The following is a 16,253-nucleotide window of genomic DNA, read 5'->3' on the forward strand; positions in this document are numbered from 1 at the left end:
ATAGCATACAGTTATATGCTGGTATTAATTCCGTGTTTGTAATGCTAATACTAAAGGTTTTGTGGGAAAAAAGTAGAAAACTTGTTTAAGTCTGTGAAATAAACTGTTAAAAGGGCTTTGATGTACTAGTCTAGTGATTGTACGTTATTCTGTGTTGTCATCATTCAGTTTGGATTTGATCTTTAATGTAGGCTACTTTAAAAAAAAAATTACAAAGCAGCGGATATTGCCATAGCGACAGCAAAAAGCTAGTGGATAGTGATGGAAGTCCGGCTCTTTTCAAAGAATCCGCTTTTAGAGCGGCTCGTTCGCGAACGACACATCAGCACTATTGGACTGCCGAGTCGCTTTCACCCCAAAATGGCGGAAGCGTAGCGCTGCTGCTGGGCGCTGGTGTTGCAATGGAACGTTCTATTGAGTTTCGCCTCTTGTTCTTCTATACTCTTTGCTGGTACTAACTTTTAGCTTAGCATCATGCTAACAAAAAATTATTGGAATTAATTATGTGGATTAATTAAGAGGAGGAAAGACTCCCCTGCAGAAAAGTTTTGTGTAGCGTTTGATTATGTAGTGTTCCAAATCGATCACATCCTACTTAATTATAATGGTTATAATGCTGCATATGTAGGCAGCAAGCTTACTCGGGTTTGAAATTGTTATTTTGTTTGTATGATTTACATTAGCAGTTTGCTCACTATTCAAGTCACGTTCAAAGGAGATATAGCTTCTGTGCTAGTGAAATCTCAGTGCTTTAAATCTTTCGGTAACCAGGTTTATGTCTCTTTGGTCTCCCTGTCTGTCTCTCTCCATATCAAGACTCCTTAGATGTGATCAGAGTGCTGTCAGTTGTACGGATGTGTGTGTCAGCCGACTGACAACTGTGATTACATCTGATTATAATGATGACAGATGGATGTGATGATGACATTTAGTCAGTACTTAATATTTTATACACTCTTTCATGTCTTCCCATCTTTCTTTTTATTTCTTCTGTTTTATGATTATGCCACCTCAGCCAGGGATCAGTGTCCTCCGTCTGTACTGGACACTGATTTAGAGCCCTTAAACCGAGGGATGTACCGTGTTCAGAAGAGGGCAGCGTTAAACTTAGAAGTAGATACAGAAAGGTCTAGTTTCTTGTCTTAATGTGCGGTCACATTTACCATTGTTCAGCCAAATTTGGTGGGTCATTTTAATTGGTATTCATGTGAAAGGGGATTTCGCAATAAGGACAAAGAGATTTCCTCAGATATCACTGTGTTGGCCTACAGAAAGCTACTCGGGTTTGAAGTGACTTCTTTGTGAGTTATGATTCATACATCATACACAAATGTCAATAGACCCTTTTTTCCTGCAAAATTTCGCTAATGTAACTGCAATTTTATGTCAGCTAATACATGCATACTCTTAATTGATTTCAGAGAAGTTTCAACAATGAAATGAGATAAAGGTAGGCTTTTAGTAAAGTGCTGTTATTGAATATCCCTACGTGCCAGGAATTACTAATACACCGTGTAAACAAAACATTAATCATTTAAAAAGCCTTTTCTATTATGCTGTTTTTTATTATTATTTATCATTTGACAGAGTGGCAACCGCATTTATAGAAAGAAATATTGGATACGTGACTGGATCCGTCATATAGCATGCTCTGTCACAAGCTTCCAGAACAGGCTTTACTGTGAATACTGTAAACATTTATGCATACAATGAAGAAGAGAAAATTGCCTCCAATTCAATATGTTCTCCAATTATCATGTGTAATAGGCTGTGAAATCCTCATATCTACGCAGTCGGTTGGAAAGGCAACAGAAATGGCCTGAACACTTAGCCTCGATTCTCTGCCCTCAGTGTGCTAATGACAGACAGCCCTGTCTCCACCGCACACAGAGAGAATATCAGCCATATTTCATTCAAAGGCCTCACAAGAATCCTCATATTTTCTCATTAACTCACTCCTTTTCCATTTCTGCCAATCTTTCCCTAAGCCCAAAAGTGATTAGCAAAGCCCAAAAGTGAATTCCACTTCCACCTCTCTCCGCACCCTCCTTATTCTCTTTATCTTCCTCCTGACTATAGACAGGATTGGCACTGTTCTAAGTTACTAGAAGAGAAAAAGTTTGGGTTTTACCAATCATTGCTAAACGTGTTTCAGTGAACAATTCAGCTAGAGAAACTCCACTTATGAAGACAGACACAAAGAAGTGACAGGAAATGATGGAGAAAGAGGATGAACAGGGCTGAGAAATGTTAAGCCATATTTAAACTCACATGGCCCATATGAGTACTAGTTCAAGAGCTGGATCCTGGCATTGGTAATATTGGCAGTTGCCTAGGGCAGCGGTGTTGCGCGCACAGCTCTCAAACATGCACCTCACTTCTCTATCACTCATCCACAGCAGTTTCACGCTCTCCGTTCTGCCTGCCCCTCTCGTTGAAAGTTTTGAATTTACTTGCTTTATTAAAAAGTATATTCCTCTCAGATCTAAACTCAATGTAACTGTATTTAATTGTATTACTAGATGTTTGAAACTTGAATTCTTATGTTTTGTTCATATGTTATTTTCAAAGTTCATTTAATTTAGTGTTTTTGTTTTATTTTAGGTGTATAGTGCATAGGTAATTGTTTCTTCTAGGTGGGGATACACATTTAAAAAAGATTTTTTGAATTTATAAATAATACAAAGATTACTTGAGTACGTTTCTTCTTAAAAAAAAAAAACCCCAAAAAACAACAACAACATTTCAGTATTTGTACTTTAAAATTCCCCGTTTAATTCATTGTTATTTGCAGATTCTTTGGAGTTATTTGTAAAATTTACCAGCAATTTCTTTCTGAAAATAGTTTTTTTTTAATGGCAATTTTTATCTGATTTAGGACACTATATGAGTCAGGACCTTTACTGACCAGTTCAATAGGTTGGAGCACAATACTAATCAATAGACCATAGCCAGTCAATATTTACGTATTTGTTTCTTTTTTCTCTCTCTCTGTGTGTGTGTGCATACTCTTCCCCCTTCTGAATGTATTTAGTGCCTAAAGAAATGAGAGGAAAAAAGTGACTTAGAAACAGGATGAGAAATAAGAATGTCTATGTATTGTACGTGTGTTGTAGAGCCGTGTTGTCTCAAGCTGTTTGCGCCTGCAGCTTTTTCAGTAAACCCGTCAGAGACAAACTCGTCTCCGTCTGCTGGCCGCTCACTGAGTTTCCTGACAATAGCTGTCAGCTCTCTCCTACCTCTCACAGCCTCATGGCTGCAACTCCAGCGTGTCTGCTCTGGAGCACTGCCGTTACACACCATCACCATCCTAGAGCTCTTCAGAGCTGATGTGTGCCGGTGGTCTCTCTTGACATTAGTTTAAGTACATGAAGAAGTGTTTTTGTTTGGTGATGGAAAGCTGAGGGTGAGTCACACAGAATTACAGTTATCCAGGCCAGCTGTATGATACGCACATTATCACAGGCTTTGGATTTCTTTACCTTAGGTGACCGGAGAAGCAGAAAAGCGTGCCTCTTCTATGTAATACGATTTTCTTGTTCCTATTTGTCCTAATGGTTTATTGTTCTGCTCATGTTTGCTCAGTGAATAAAGCTTTAGTAGTAAGGTAGAGAAACTATTTATATATTATTAAATTACTTTAGATTACACTACATTATATTATATTATACAGAATGTATGTGTGTACATATTATTTTATTATAAAGCAATTTAAATGAAAATCATTACTCAAGGTAATAATTAACTATTATTATTACGAGGAGGCAATCATCGTGGATTAAAATAATTGAATGCACAGCTAGCCTTGGATTATCCATTACATATAGCATACAGTATATAAACAGTACTGACAATGTGACTGACACAGCCCTTCCATTGTCCTTCCATATGCCCTGCATTTCAGCTGGTGATTTCATCACAAGCATCTCAGAAAAAATGGGGGGGGGGGGGGGGAGACCATTCTGATTTCCTTTCAGAATGAGGCTCTAAATGTATACACCCCCGCCTCTCATGCTTGAAAAAACACTCCTCTATCTTACAGCCACAGTCTGAGAAAGAGAGAATGTCAAGTTATTTTCCTTCCTCTGAAATGCAATGACATATTTCAATTGCACAGGTCACACTCTCATAGCCAGGACATTGCTTTGAGCATTTACCTCCTCTCACATGGAGGGCAAATTTCAAACTGTCATAATGTGTGTCAGGCTGACTGTCCAACTTGAAATTTGTGTAGTATTTCTTGCATAGTTCATGTCTATATTGCGTTCACTACAATCTCACACGTCCTCAGGTACTCAGAAAGTGTCCTTGAGTTCCTTCTGTCTACAGTGAGTGCCTGTGATGGTATAAACTCAAGTGGCCAGTTTGGTCATTCATCTTCATGATAGACACCACGGGTTGAACATTCCCCCCTACAGGTGTCTATGTGCTCGGCACGCTGGGAGAAATGTGCTGCTGGCGCTCACATCAAGCCTTATGTCTCACCACAATGCCAGAGCGTGTCTGGACTGCCGACAGTTAGTTTCAGCTCTGCCTCATCCGTTCCACTGCAGCCATACAAGCTCAAACCACACCTGCCTGTCTTTCTGCCCAATCCGTCAGGCATTAAGAGCTTTCAACAGCCATGCTCATGGGCAGATACAGTTTTAATGGCTTCCAAAAGGATCGTAATTGCAACCATTCAACAGAAACTCTTTCAGTGAGACCAGCACTTTACACGTTTCACTGACTCCCAGATTTGACTATTTCCCTGCACCTGTAGTTTCAGTGCTCACTTATTTGCCACTGAAATCTTTACTGTCTTCATAGTGACTGCTATATGACTCTGGCCTCTGTCTGACCCATTATGATCAGACTCGCTCTCTTCAAATCCCACTTGACATTTCACTCATGTCTTTTGAACAGACAGCAAATGAAATAATTTTACAAATAGTAAAAAATTAGTAAGAAATAAATATTACAGATTGCATTAGAAACACAATGGTGCTTCTTCTGATCCATTCTGCCTTTCAGTATCGTTCTGTGGTTTTTGACGCGGCATGTGTGACACTCATATTTCTTTGTTTTTGCACTGGTGACAAATCATTTGTCTTCCCTTTAACATCTTTGGCAGCCCTTAATCAATATGTTGCACAAATAGTTTCACAGACGTAAGAGCTATCAAAATCTTTCTAAAGGACAAGTGCTCACACACCAGGAACGAGCACAGTTCAACATTTTTGAATTGTCTCTCTTTCAGTTCAATTGAATTCAATTTGCCACATCCCACCGAATATTGAAAAGCAAAATGAATAACAGCTAGTGGAATTTATTGAATTAGTGAACATATGTGTGAATACTGTAATGTTTTAGTATGCGCGGTAAAATGAAAAAACTCTGCTATTGTGTGTGTTGTATTTCGTGAAACAGGCCTAAATTTTATAGGCATGATGCAGACACAGTATAAGACAGCCTTCAGAGCATTATTGCTTTTATAAGATGGTTAGACATGCTACATAATAAGAAAACATTCAATACTTGATTAAGATGTCATTTTATTAGGCAAATTTATCAAGTATGCTCTGCTGGAAGATATGATGATGACACATCGAGGCAGTGTGAGGGAGATTGAGTGACAGGAAGTGTATTCTATTTTTATAACTTTATGTATTCATTTTCCAAAAAATTAAATAATATACATACATATTTAATTAAATGATGATAAAATAAAATAATTAAGGTACAACTTTTGTCATTTGGCTTGGTAATCTACACTACCATTAGATTTTGTTTAAAGAAATTAATATTTCTTTAAATATTTAAACATTTTTATTTCAAATCAATGCTGTTCTTTTGACATTAATCTTATCACCAAATTACTGTATTAGAATGATTTTTGAAGGATCATGTGACTCTGAAAATTCAGCTTTGCCATCACAGGAGAATAAATTGCATTTTAAAATATATATAAAAATAGAAAACAGTTATTTTAAATTGTAATAATATTTCACAACAATACTGTTTTTTTTGTATAATAAATGCAGGCTCGGTGAGCATTAGAGACCAACCCCAAAATTTTAAACGCTAGTGTACAATACAAAAATGTTTAATAAAATCATGAACAAATATAAAATGGTGATAAAATAAGTTACCACTTTGCAATTGTGGCTTAATATTTTATACATACTCGGCTGTCTGTATGAAAATAATTCTAAGGTTCAAGTGACGCTGACACATAAAGTGTATTCTTGCAGGGCTGTTTGTCTTTCTCTGCAGGGGTGTGAGTTTTGTAAAGATGACTCAACACACTGTTCTATAATCAGTATATATCTGTTGGCACTGAATTCACAAATAACTAATAATAATATACTTTAAGGACCCACATCAGGTGTATGTGCATTCATGTTCAACACAGCCTTATTAACTTCCTTGGATATCTGCTCAAACATACATTTCTGTTTTTCTATAATGTTAGAGACTTTTTAGTGACTGATATTGCCTTCAACTGAGTTAATTATATGCCCTAATCTTAAACATAACCCTCACAGTAATGATTCAGCATGTTCAGATTTTTATTACACAATTTAGTAAAGCCATTGTTGTTGCCTGGTTCCCACAATGTTGGTGTTTAATATCCATGTTGGGACATTTATTCCTCACAATGTAGGCAAAACCTGATCCACCCACGCATACACTCGCAGTGTTCCAGTGATTAATGCTACAGGCAGAGATTGTGTCCCACAGACATCACCCCAGTGATGTGAGACATCTGTCTGTGGTTAGCTGCATGAGTCTCTTGCTTTTCATGTTTTAAATCGCTATGGCTCTCTCTCTCTCTCTGTGTGTGTGTGTGTGTGTGTGTGTGTGTGTGTGTGTGTGTGTGTGTGTGTGTGTGTGTGTGTGTGTGTGTGTGTGTGTGTGTGTGTGTGTGTGTGTGTGTGTGTGTGTGTGTGTGTGTGTGTGTGTGAGTGAGTATCATCTCTCTACCAGCGCACTGCACATATTTGCTTTTGTACTTGAGTTTTGCTGTATGACTCACAAAGATGATCTTGACCAAGTCAGAAAAGGTCAAGGTTAGCCAGTAAATTGGCTCCAAGCAATCTGCCCTCGTGCTAAGCTTATGATGCTCTCTCTCTCTCTCTCTCTCTCTCTCTCTCTCTCTCTCTCTCTCTCTCTCTCTCTCTCTCTCTCTCTCTCTCTCTCTCTCTCTCTCTCTCTCTCTCTCTCTCTCTCTCTCTCTCTCTCGCTCTCTCTCTCTCTCTCTCTCTCTGTGTGAGCGTGCGTGCGTGCTTTGATGTCTGAGGAGGGGTTTGATGAGGTCTGGCCACTTTCAACCTTACAGCTCCTGGTATCAGTGACACAATAACTACAAAGAACACACGCTCACACAAACAGACGCACGCACGCACGCACGCACGCACGCACGCACACACACACACACACACCCCACCACCAACTATCCCATCATTAAATCAATCAATAGAAGAAAAACATAATAAACAACCCCACAATGCATTGAAAAAAAAAAATATGTATTAGGTTCTTAATCAATATATATTTTCCCCTAATAAAATATTTAAAAATTATAAAATATTTTTTTTACGAATTAGATTTCTTTTTACCCTGTTGTCAATTTTGTTATGTTTAAAACAGAAATCTAACATATTTAGTGAAGTGCTTAAAAAGGAAATATAATATTATTACTAATTTTTGTTTCAGTGTGAACACAACATCATGAAACCTACTTGACAGAGACTTGTGACAGAAAGAAGAAAAGAAAGAAAAAGACAGCAGTGTGTGTGTGTGACTTTATGTTCAATACTCAAGGACAGGAAACAGTCCTGGTCTATTTACGTCTGTTTCCATGCTCATAACCCAAGGAGAACAGGTGCGAATGTGTGATCCAACAGGAAGTCACATGTTTGAGTGTTCTAAAGCCCCTGAACAGCTGTCCCCCCAGTCTTCCCTCCAGAATGTGTGTCGGCATGCTTGGGGGCACTAAAATGAGGGCTGGTCTTTATGTGGCTTGAAGCCTGTGAGTATTTGTTGAGGCTAATGTAAGGACAGACGCAAAGAGGGGTTATTTAAAAACACACAAAACCCTTTGGCCTTCCATAGCTTAGAATAACACTGACCCTGCATATGTGTTTGTGTGTTTTTTAACAGGTGGAGATTGAAAAACTGGACTACCATCACTACCTCCCCTTGTTCTTTGATGGTCTGTGCGAGACAGTTCACCCCTATGAGTTCTTCGCTCGACAGGGCATCCATGACATGCTGGAGCACGGTGGCAGTAAGGTCCTGCCTGTTATTCCACAGCTCATCATACCCATCAAGAGTGAGTGGCATTAAGATGACACCTACTCCCGGTCTAGTACTAATTCCTGTCCAAAGTAACTCATTCTTTTTTTTTGTTAGTCACAAAATCATACAGTGGGGGTCAATCTGTCCCTGGTACATTGCATGCACTTCATCTGCATAAGAAACCAAACAGCTTGGAAGAAGAATATAGAAAAAAGCTTTCCGAAGCGAAAAATAAATAAAATAAAAAGAAAACATTAAAAATAATAAGAATTAATATATATCTAGGGTAAGTGTACCCATTAAGCACATGTACCCTTTAAGCCTACTTTCAACTCTAAAGTCAAACTAAAAAAAGAGAAAATAATATTTTATCCTGCTCATTATTTTAACCAATCCAGTGATTTGTTACTTCCCTGGCATTTTTTATTGCATACCAATCACATTTGGCAATGTTGAGTTAGCCCCATCCATGTGCATGCTGTCTCAGGGGACCTCACACAAAGTCACCCCAAAACTTTGGTGTTTCGGGACCCTTCAGAAATCAACACATTTCTGCAATTTCCAGCCATTTCTTTGGTAACTACATTGATATTATGTCAAATAAGAGATAAATGTATTGTTTTTTTGTGGATGAACAAATAGTACTTTATCATTTGATATAATTTTCCTTTAAATGGAGAGATGAGTTTTATTAGCTTGCGTTCAAAGCCTTATATAAAGGCTAGACTGCCAAAGAATTAAGCATGTGAACTCCAAACAATAAATGTTTTGTGATACATTTTACATTCATTTACAAATAAATACATGTTTTGTAGAAAAGATTATTTTCATAACTTAACTTTTTTCAAAGATGGGCTTAAATGGTACAGTGCCACAAAACGCAGGCAAACTATAGCCAACACAAGCTAACTTAACATTTCTCAAAGTGGGCACAATGAAAATTACTATGATACTTACTCCACTGTATATTTAAGTCCCATGCATGTATTTCTAAACATTACATTTTCTTACATTTTTAAAGGAAAACATTGTCTTCTTTCACCATTACTCACTGTGTCCACCTTATGTGTTTCAATGAGGAATCCCTCTAAATGCAAACTTTGATACATTTTCTGAAAGTGTTTTGTTTGAAAGCCCGTTTTGTCCTAAAGTCCTTTATGTATAACCCGGGCATAATTCAGGAGCCAAGCCGAGTTAAGGCTTGAGATTCCGGCCATGGAGAGGTCCCAAAGGGACCCTACATTCCACACAGTCCTGAGCCCCTGGGACCGTCCGGCTCCGAGATACCGCCACTTCCTGTCCAGCTTTGACCAGGCAAAACTCGGGACCCAAGCCGAGTTGGGGCTCCGGACTCCAGGCATGGAGGGGTCACCCAATGGACTCAGTGGGAGTTTTGAGCCGTAACTCGGTTTTCTTCCCGAGATATGGTCACTTCCTGTGGAACTTTGATCGGGCATAACTCCAGAGTCAAGCCGACTGGAGGCTGCATACTCCCGGTGTGGGGGGGTTCACTAGGAGACCCTCCGAAACTCTAGAGTCTGGAGCCCAAACTCAGCTTACTTCCCGAGATACACCCGTTTAAACTTCCACCTTTGACCAGGCATAACTCGGAAGCCAAGCTGACTTAAGGCTCCAGACTCCTGGTGTGGGGGGCCCACTAGGAGGCCCCCCTAAGCCCAGAGTATGGAGCCCCAACTCGGCTTGGCTTGATACACCCAGTCAAACTTCCAGCTTGACTCCAGACAAGCCGGCTTAAGGCTCCAGACCACCGGCCACTAACACCTACCCATCCCAGGTCCCACCCATGCTCTAATCGAACCTTACCAAAATAATTTTTTTCAATAATTCCCTGTCACTGAATAAATATATTGATTCTTTACTTTTTTTTTAAATCAGCAAATTTTTATATTTTATGAATCAATGATGATGTGGGCTTATTTGGAACACATGCGGGCTTGAAGGGTGCCAAAGTACCAATTAAGCCCATGCCAGATTTCTGACTTTATTCCTAAATGATCTTAATTTTATAATCTAAAATGTACATCAACTAATTATTACATTTTCCAATCTTGCATTTTACCAAATGTTTTTTCTTTTAAACTATGTCAATATCTATGAAAAAAAACCTAGACTTAGATTTTGGTGGGTTTAATAGGTACACTTACCCTACACTAAATAAATCTGGTCTATAGAATGGTGGTAAGAAGCAATCCTTGAAATGCTGAAAATATATATCACAGCTGGAGTTTGGCCAAAGTCATGTGAAGGAAATGACAATTTAAATGAGAAAGCAGTATGATGAGAGCAATATTGGCAATTAATGCTTTATTGTTAGCCAAGGGTTGTTGTGAAGCTGTTACAATTATCGAGTACAACTAACTGTTATATTTTTATTTTACTGTAAAAGAAACACATAAATGTTTTTGCAACAAAGCAAAAAGACCCCTTTTAAGTTAATGTAATACCACATTTTAAAACATTTGTCATTTTGTATGTTTTTTTTTTAATGGTTATTTTTTGCTTGTCTTCCTGTTCATAAAAATTTTATTAGTTTAATTGTATTATATAATGCATGGCCCTAAAACCGTCCCTATTGTCAGCACAAAAAAATATGACAAAATAACACAGTACAGTAAAACTTTGGATACACTAAAAGGTCATGGATAGAAAAAAGAATGAATTAAGCTAATAAAAAAAAGGGATGAAAAAAAGAAAAAACTGACCGTACACATACAACCAATGGTCACACTGAAGAAAGTGAAAACCAGAAGGTCGATGTTCTGCACTGGCCCGATCAAAGCCCAGAATCAAAAAATAAATGAGCTCTTGTGGGATGATTAAATAAAACAATCCTCCTCCTGCTTGATTGAAGTTTGAACTAGATAGATAGATAGATAGATAGATAGATAGATAGATAGATAGATAGATAGATAGATAGATAGATAGATAGATAGATAGATAGATAGATAGATAGATAGATAGATAGATAGATAGATGAGAACAGTTTCCCCCTTTCTCTCACAGGAATGACTGCAGATATGTTTGTATCAGGAGTTAAACTAACGCAATTACTGAAGTGTCTAAATGTCATGCTCCTGTGGTATTTAGAGAAGGAAAAGGTATATGAGGTCATTCAATTTTAGAGCCTAATATGAAGAAGGAATTAATGGTTCCTTTATTTAGAGAGATTTAGAAACAGATCTTCACTCTTCCAGACGCGTCACACATCATGCATTATTGAACACTCCTTCGGTGCAAATGTCACACCGCTGGAAAACAGTTTGCCGTGTTTGTTTGGTAATTAGAATTTCATAGTGTGCTGTTCAGATGTAGGAGAGTAGGAAGTAAATGGAAATGATTGTTAAAGTACAGCACACAGCTGCCACTCAAAATAAATGCCTTTATTCTGCGAAACACAAAAATAGTTTTTTTTTTCATGTTCCACAGAAGGAAGAAAGTTATACAGGCTTGGCTTGAAATGACGTGAAGGTGTGTAAATACATTTTATTTTTGGGTGAAGTGCCCCCTTTAACAGATAGTTTTTTTATATATGAAGATACCTCATAAAAACCTTGTTCAGACAGGCTTGAGATACATCATAACATCATGTCTAATAATGTATTATTTCATAATGTTCTCTGAGGTTTAATAGGCTTTTCCATCCTATTTTTGACCTTCTCTTTAAAACACACTGTGTTGATGGGCGTGCTGCATTCAAGACTTAAATAATAAGATTTTAATTTTGCATATAAAAATAATTTTCGAATGCTATTACATTTTATAAACTTCCGTTGTTGAAAAATATCTTATTACATAGTTGAAACATTTGCCAACAATATGAAACATTTATTACATATACTTTATAAGTCTTGGTTGTGGCAAATAAAGTTCAAGTTCTTGGAGTTACCACAGTTATTATTGACAAAGGATGACTTACAATGTTTTGTGGAAATGTAATTATGATGAACCATCGTTGGTCGCACTGTCGTTCTTATAGGCTATTCGCCATTCATCCTTTTTGATAAAGTGAAAAACATTTACATTATCATGTGCAGTGTCGTGTTTTAAATCAAATGAAATGTGATGTAATGGTTTGTCTTACTGATGACAAAACCGAAGATGCTGCTCACTGAAGCTTTTATTCAGGATTACAGTGAATGGCTTAGATCAAAACAATAACACAAGCTGCATTCTCTACATGCTTTCTTCCATGTTTAATAATCCAACTATTAAATTTGACTGCAGCACTATAGTATAACTACTCAAATTATCTGTAACAGACAAAGCAATAGTGAGACATGGTAAAAACATTGTTACTCACTCTAGTGTGTTGTGACTTTACTGTCATATCCAATATACAGGTCCTTCTCAAAAATTAGCATATTTTGATAAAGTTCATTATTTTCCATAATGTAATGATACAAATTAAACTTTCATATATTTTATATTCATTGCACACCAACTGAAATTGTTTTATTGTTTTAATACTGATGATTTTGGTGCTGCTTCTCTGTAGCCCAGGTCAGTCGCTTCTGCCGCTGTTTCTGGTTCAAAAGTGGCTTGACCTGGGGAATGCGGCACCTGTAGCCCATTTCCTGCACACGCCTGTGCACGGTGGCTCTGGATGTTTCTACTCCTGACTCAGTCCACTGCTTCCGCAGGTCCTCCAAGGTCTGGAATCGGTCCTTCTCCACAATCTTCCTTTCCTCAGGGTCCGGTCACCTCTTCTCGTTGTGCAGCATTTTTTGACACACTTTTTCCTTCCCACAGACTTCCCACTGAGGTGCCTTGATACAGCACTCTGGGAACAGCCTATTTATTCAGAAATTTCTTTCTGTGTCTTACCCTCTTGCTTGAGGGTGTCAATGATGGCCTTCTGGACAGCAGTCAGGTCGGCAGTCTTACCCATGATTGCGGTTTTGAGTAATGAAACAGGCTGGGAGTTTTTAAAAGCCTCAGGAATCTTTTGCAGGTGTTTAGAGTTAATTAGTTGATTCAGATGATTAGGTTAATAGCTCGTTTAGAGACCCTTTTCATGATATGCTAATTTTTTGAGATAGGAATTTTGGTTTTTCATGAGCTGTTTGCCAAAATCATCAGTATTAAAACAATAAAAGACCTGAAATATTTCAGTTGGTGTGCAATGAATCTAAAATATATGAAAGTTTAATTTTTATCATTACATTATGGAAAATAATGAACTTTATCACAATATGCTAATTTTTTGAGAAGGACCTGTAGTCCAAACTGCATCAACTTTTATTTTCAGTCCCTCTGAAAGGCCTGTGTCAAATGTGTCTTGTTTAAAAAACGGCAGTAAAAGGAAGCGAACAAACTATAACAGTGTCTTACTGACACGATCTGACTCTAACTTCATCCACGCTTTCTTAATGTTAGGAATATTAATGAGAATAACCTCTTGTATGTCAAAAGTTTTGATTTCTCAATTCATGACCCCTTTAAATTCAATACTCTGACATTCTTTCCACTTACCACTGAACCATAGGATTGTGGAAATCATGCAAGATGCAAATGAAGTCTTTTTTCAAGAATTGAATGGATACCTTCCATTTAGAGAAGAAAGTGAAGAAAGCATATTTCAGGTTTTGGACATAGTCTGAGAGCAAAAAAGTGCAAATATAACACCCCAGTAAGGGTTGTAACAAATGGCAAAAAATTTCACACATTGTCAAAATATTCATGACCTCAAAGGGTTTTTGGACTTTTCTCTTTCTGTCTGTACATCTGTCTGTGTTTGTCTACAGATGCCCTCAACACGAGGTGCAGACAGGTCATCTGCACCACGCTGAAGGTTCTGCAGCACCTGGTTGTTTCAGCAGAGATGGTGGGTGAGGCGCTGGTCCCGTACTACAGACAGATCCTCCCCATCCTGAACATCTTTAAGAACATGAACAGTAAGCATCTCATACACATCTACAACAACTTTGGATTGTTATAAAACGTTATTTCAAACAAAAGTGACAGTAGAGACATGTATAACGTTCCAAAAGATTTTTCTATTTTAAAATAAATGCTGTTTCTGATGTACAGTAGATGTTTCTGAAATACATAACTAAGATAATTCCAACACTACAAGAATGCACCATGAGTGTGGTATAGAATTCAGCTGTGCGGTTACAGGTATATGTATTGCCAGTTTCGTATATGGCTCATTCAATCTAATGTCCAAACTGTCGAAACTTATAGTATGTTTTTTAATGACTGCATTCTTTACTTTTTCTGCTGCTTTGGTTTGACATATTTAAACACTGGCAATTGACATTGATTTTACATTGATCCCTGCGGCCCTTGTCTTGCTAGAGATCAGTACTCGTCTTTTACGATCCAAGCCTTCAGCTCTGATCTTTAAAGCTGTTCTCAGATCAGCAGGCATCGGCACTATTCAGAATCACTCTTATTGAACATTCTACATCATTGCTGAATGCTTATGCTGACTTTTTACATGCCAATGCCAATACAAGTCTACTGGTGCCTTTATTTCCATTGATTGTGTCATTTTATTTGCCTCTCTTTGTCATCTGATGTCTGCCATCCTTTCAAATATGGTTCTGCGGACTGACATGACCATTCTGTGTTCATTGTGTCCTGGTGTCGGACAAGTTCACGGTTCTTTTCACCGCCTTTGTCAGGCAGACTATAGGCCTGCCAGACATCTTCAGACGTGAGGACAAGCATTGTGGATCAATCACCTCATCACAGGCTTAACCAGCCGAAATGCCGCCACCTCACTCCTCTGATCAATATCCAATTTGAATCGTTTGTCTTCTTAATTCCGTTACATTATCTGCTAATGTTTTGTTTGAGCAAAAGAAGGAGCACTGGAGGAACAGAGAAAGCTCCTCTCATTAGCTACTGGCTCTATGCTAATCTCCTCTGTGAATTGCCGGTAGGTAAAGACTCTTAAGTGTTTAATGCCTGGTTTACAGGCCCAGGTCAGGACTGGTTAGATCCAAATATCAGTTTCAGAAATCATTGTGCATCTTGTCAACTTGAGAAATGAGCAGCTGCTATGTTAGTCTTCATAGTTAAAGCGTATTTAAGGGACGGTTCACCAAAAATTCTGTTATTATTTACTCACCCTCAAGTTGTTCCCAACTTGTTTGAATTTCTTTCTTCTACTGAACACAAAAGAAGATATTTTGAAGATTATGGGTAACCAAACAGTTCATGGACCCCATTGCCTTCTATAGTATGGAAAAAAATACTATGGAAGTCTTTGGGGTCCATCAACTGTTTGGTTTCCAACATTCTTCCAAAATAACTTATTTTGTGTTCAGCCGAAGAGATAAATTCATACATGCTTGGAACAACTTGAGGGTGAGTAAATGATGACTGACTGATGACTGATTTTTGGGTGAACTATCCCTTTAAATAGTCTGATTGTATGAGAGAGAGAGAGAGAGAGAGAGAGAGAGAGAGAGAGAGAGAGAGAGAGAGAGAGAGAGAGTTGTATACAACTATAGTTAACTGACGTTGGGCTCAAAAGAATCTGACATTTTTTTGGATTCCTCTGGGGGTAGATGCTGGTTGTGAATATCCTGAACCGGAGTATGTCATGGGCCACATATGTGTACAATGTGAATATGTGTGTGTGTGAGTGTGTGTATGTGTTTTTATGCCTTGTGGTACTGTGGCCTGAGGGAATTTGTGTCTACATAGTGGTCTTTTGTTCCCCAGGATGCAGCTGTTGGCGCTTGGTGTTGTGTGTCCCTGTGATTCGTCCTGCTTTCTGTGCTTTTCAAATTCTTTTTTTCCCACAAGGTCACATTTGTCGACATTTGTTGTTCTTAAATAGCCTAATATTCTGTTTAAAAGTTTGGGGGCAGTAAGTTTTCTTCCTTTTTTAAATGCATTAATATTTTTATTCAACTGACAGTAATGGCTTTTATTTTACTTTTATTTTAAAATAAATTAGGCCTATGTTCTTTTGACATTTCTATAGATCAATG

At 37.9% G+C, this 16,253-nt stretch overlaps 1 protein-coding gene across 1 annotated transcript in view; it reads left to right on the forward strand.

The window, feature by feature from the left end:
- pacrg (PARK2 co-regulated) overlaps positions 1-16,253 on the forward strand; it is a 143,391-nt gene that overhangs the window by 78,631 nt on the left and 48,507 nt on the right. Inside the window, exons 3-4 of the mRNA XM_077239784.1 lie at positions 8,146-8,317; positions 14,049-14,198. Coding sequence (XP_077095899.1) covers positions 8,146-8,317; positions 14,049-14,198 — 322 coding nt within the window. The remainder of the gene's footprint in view (positions 1-8,145; positions 8,318-14,048; positions 14,199-16,253) is intronic.

Source organism: Siphateles boraxobius, unplaced genomic scaffold (assembly GCF_051911475.1).
Source record: "Siphateles boraxobius isolate OS27281-9 unplaced genomic scaffold, OSU_SipBor_1 22, whole genome shotgun sequence".
NCBI lineage: Eukaryota > Metazoa > Chordata > Actinopteri > Cypriniformes > Leuciscidae > Siphateles > Siphateles boraxobius.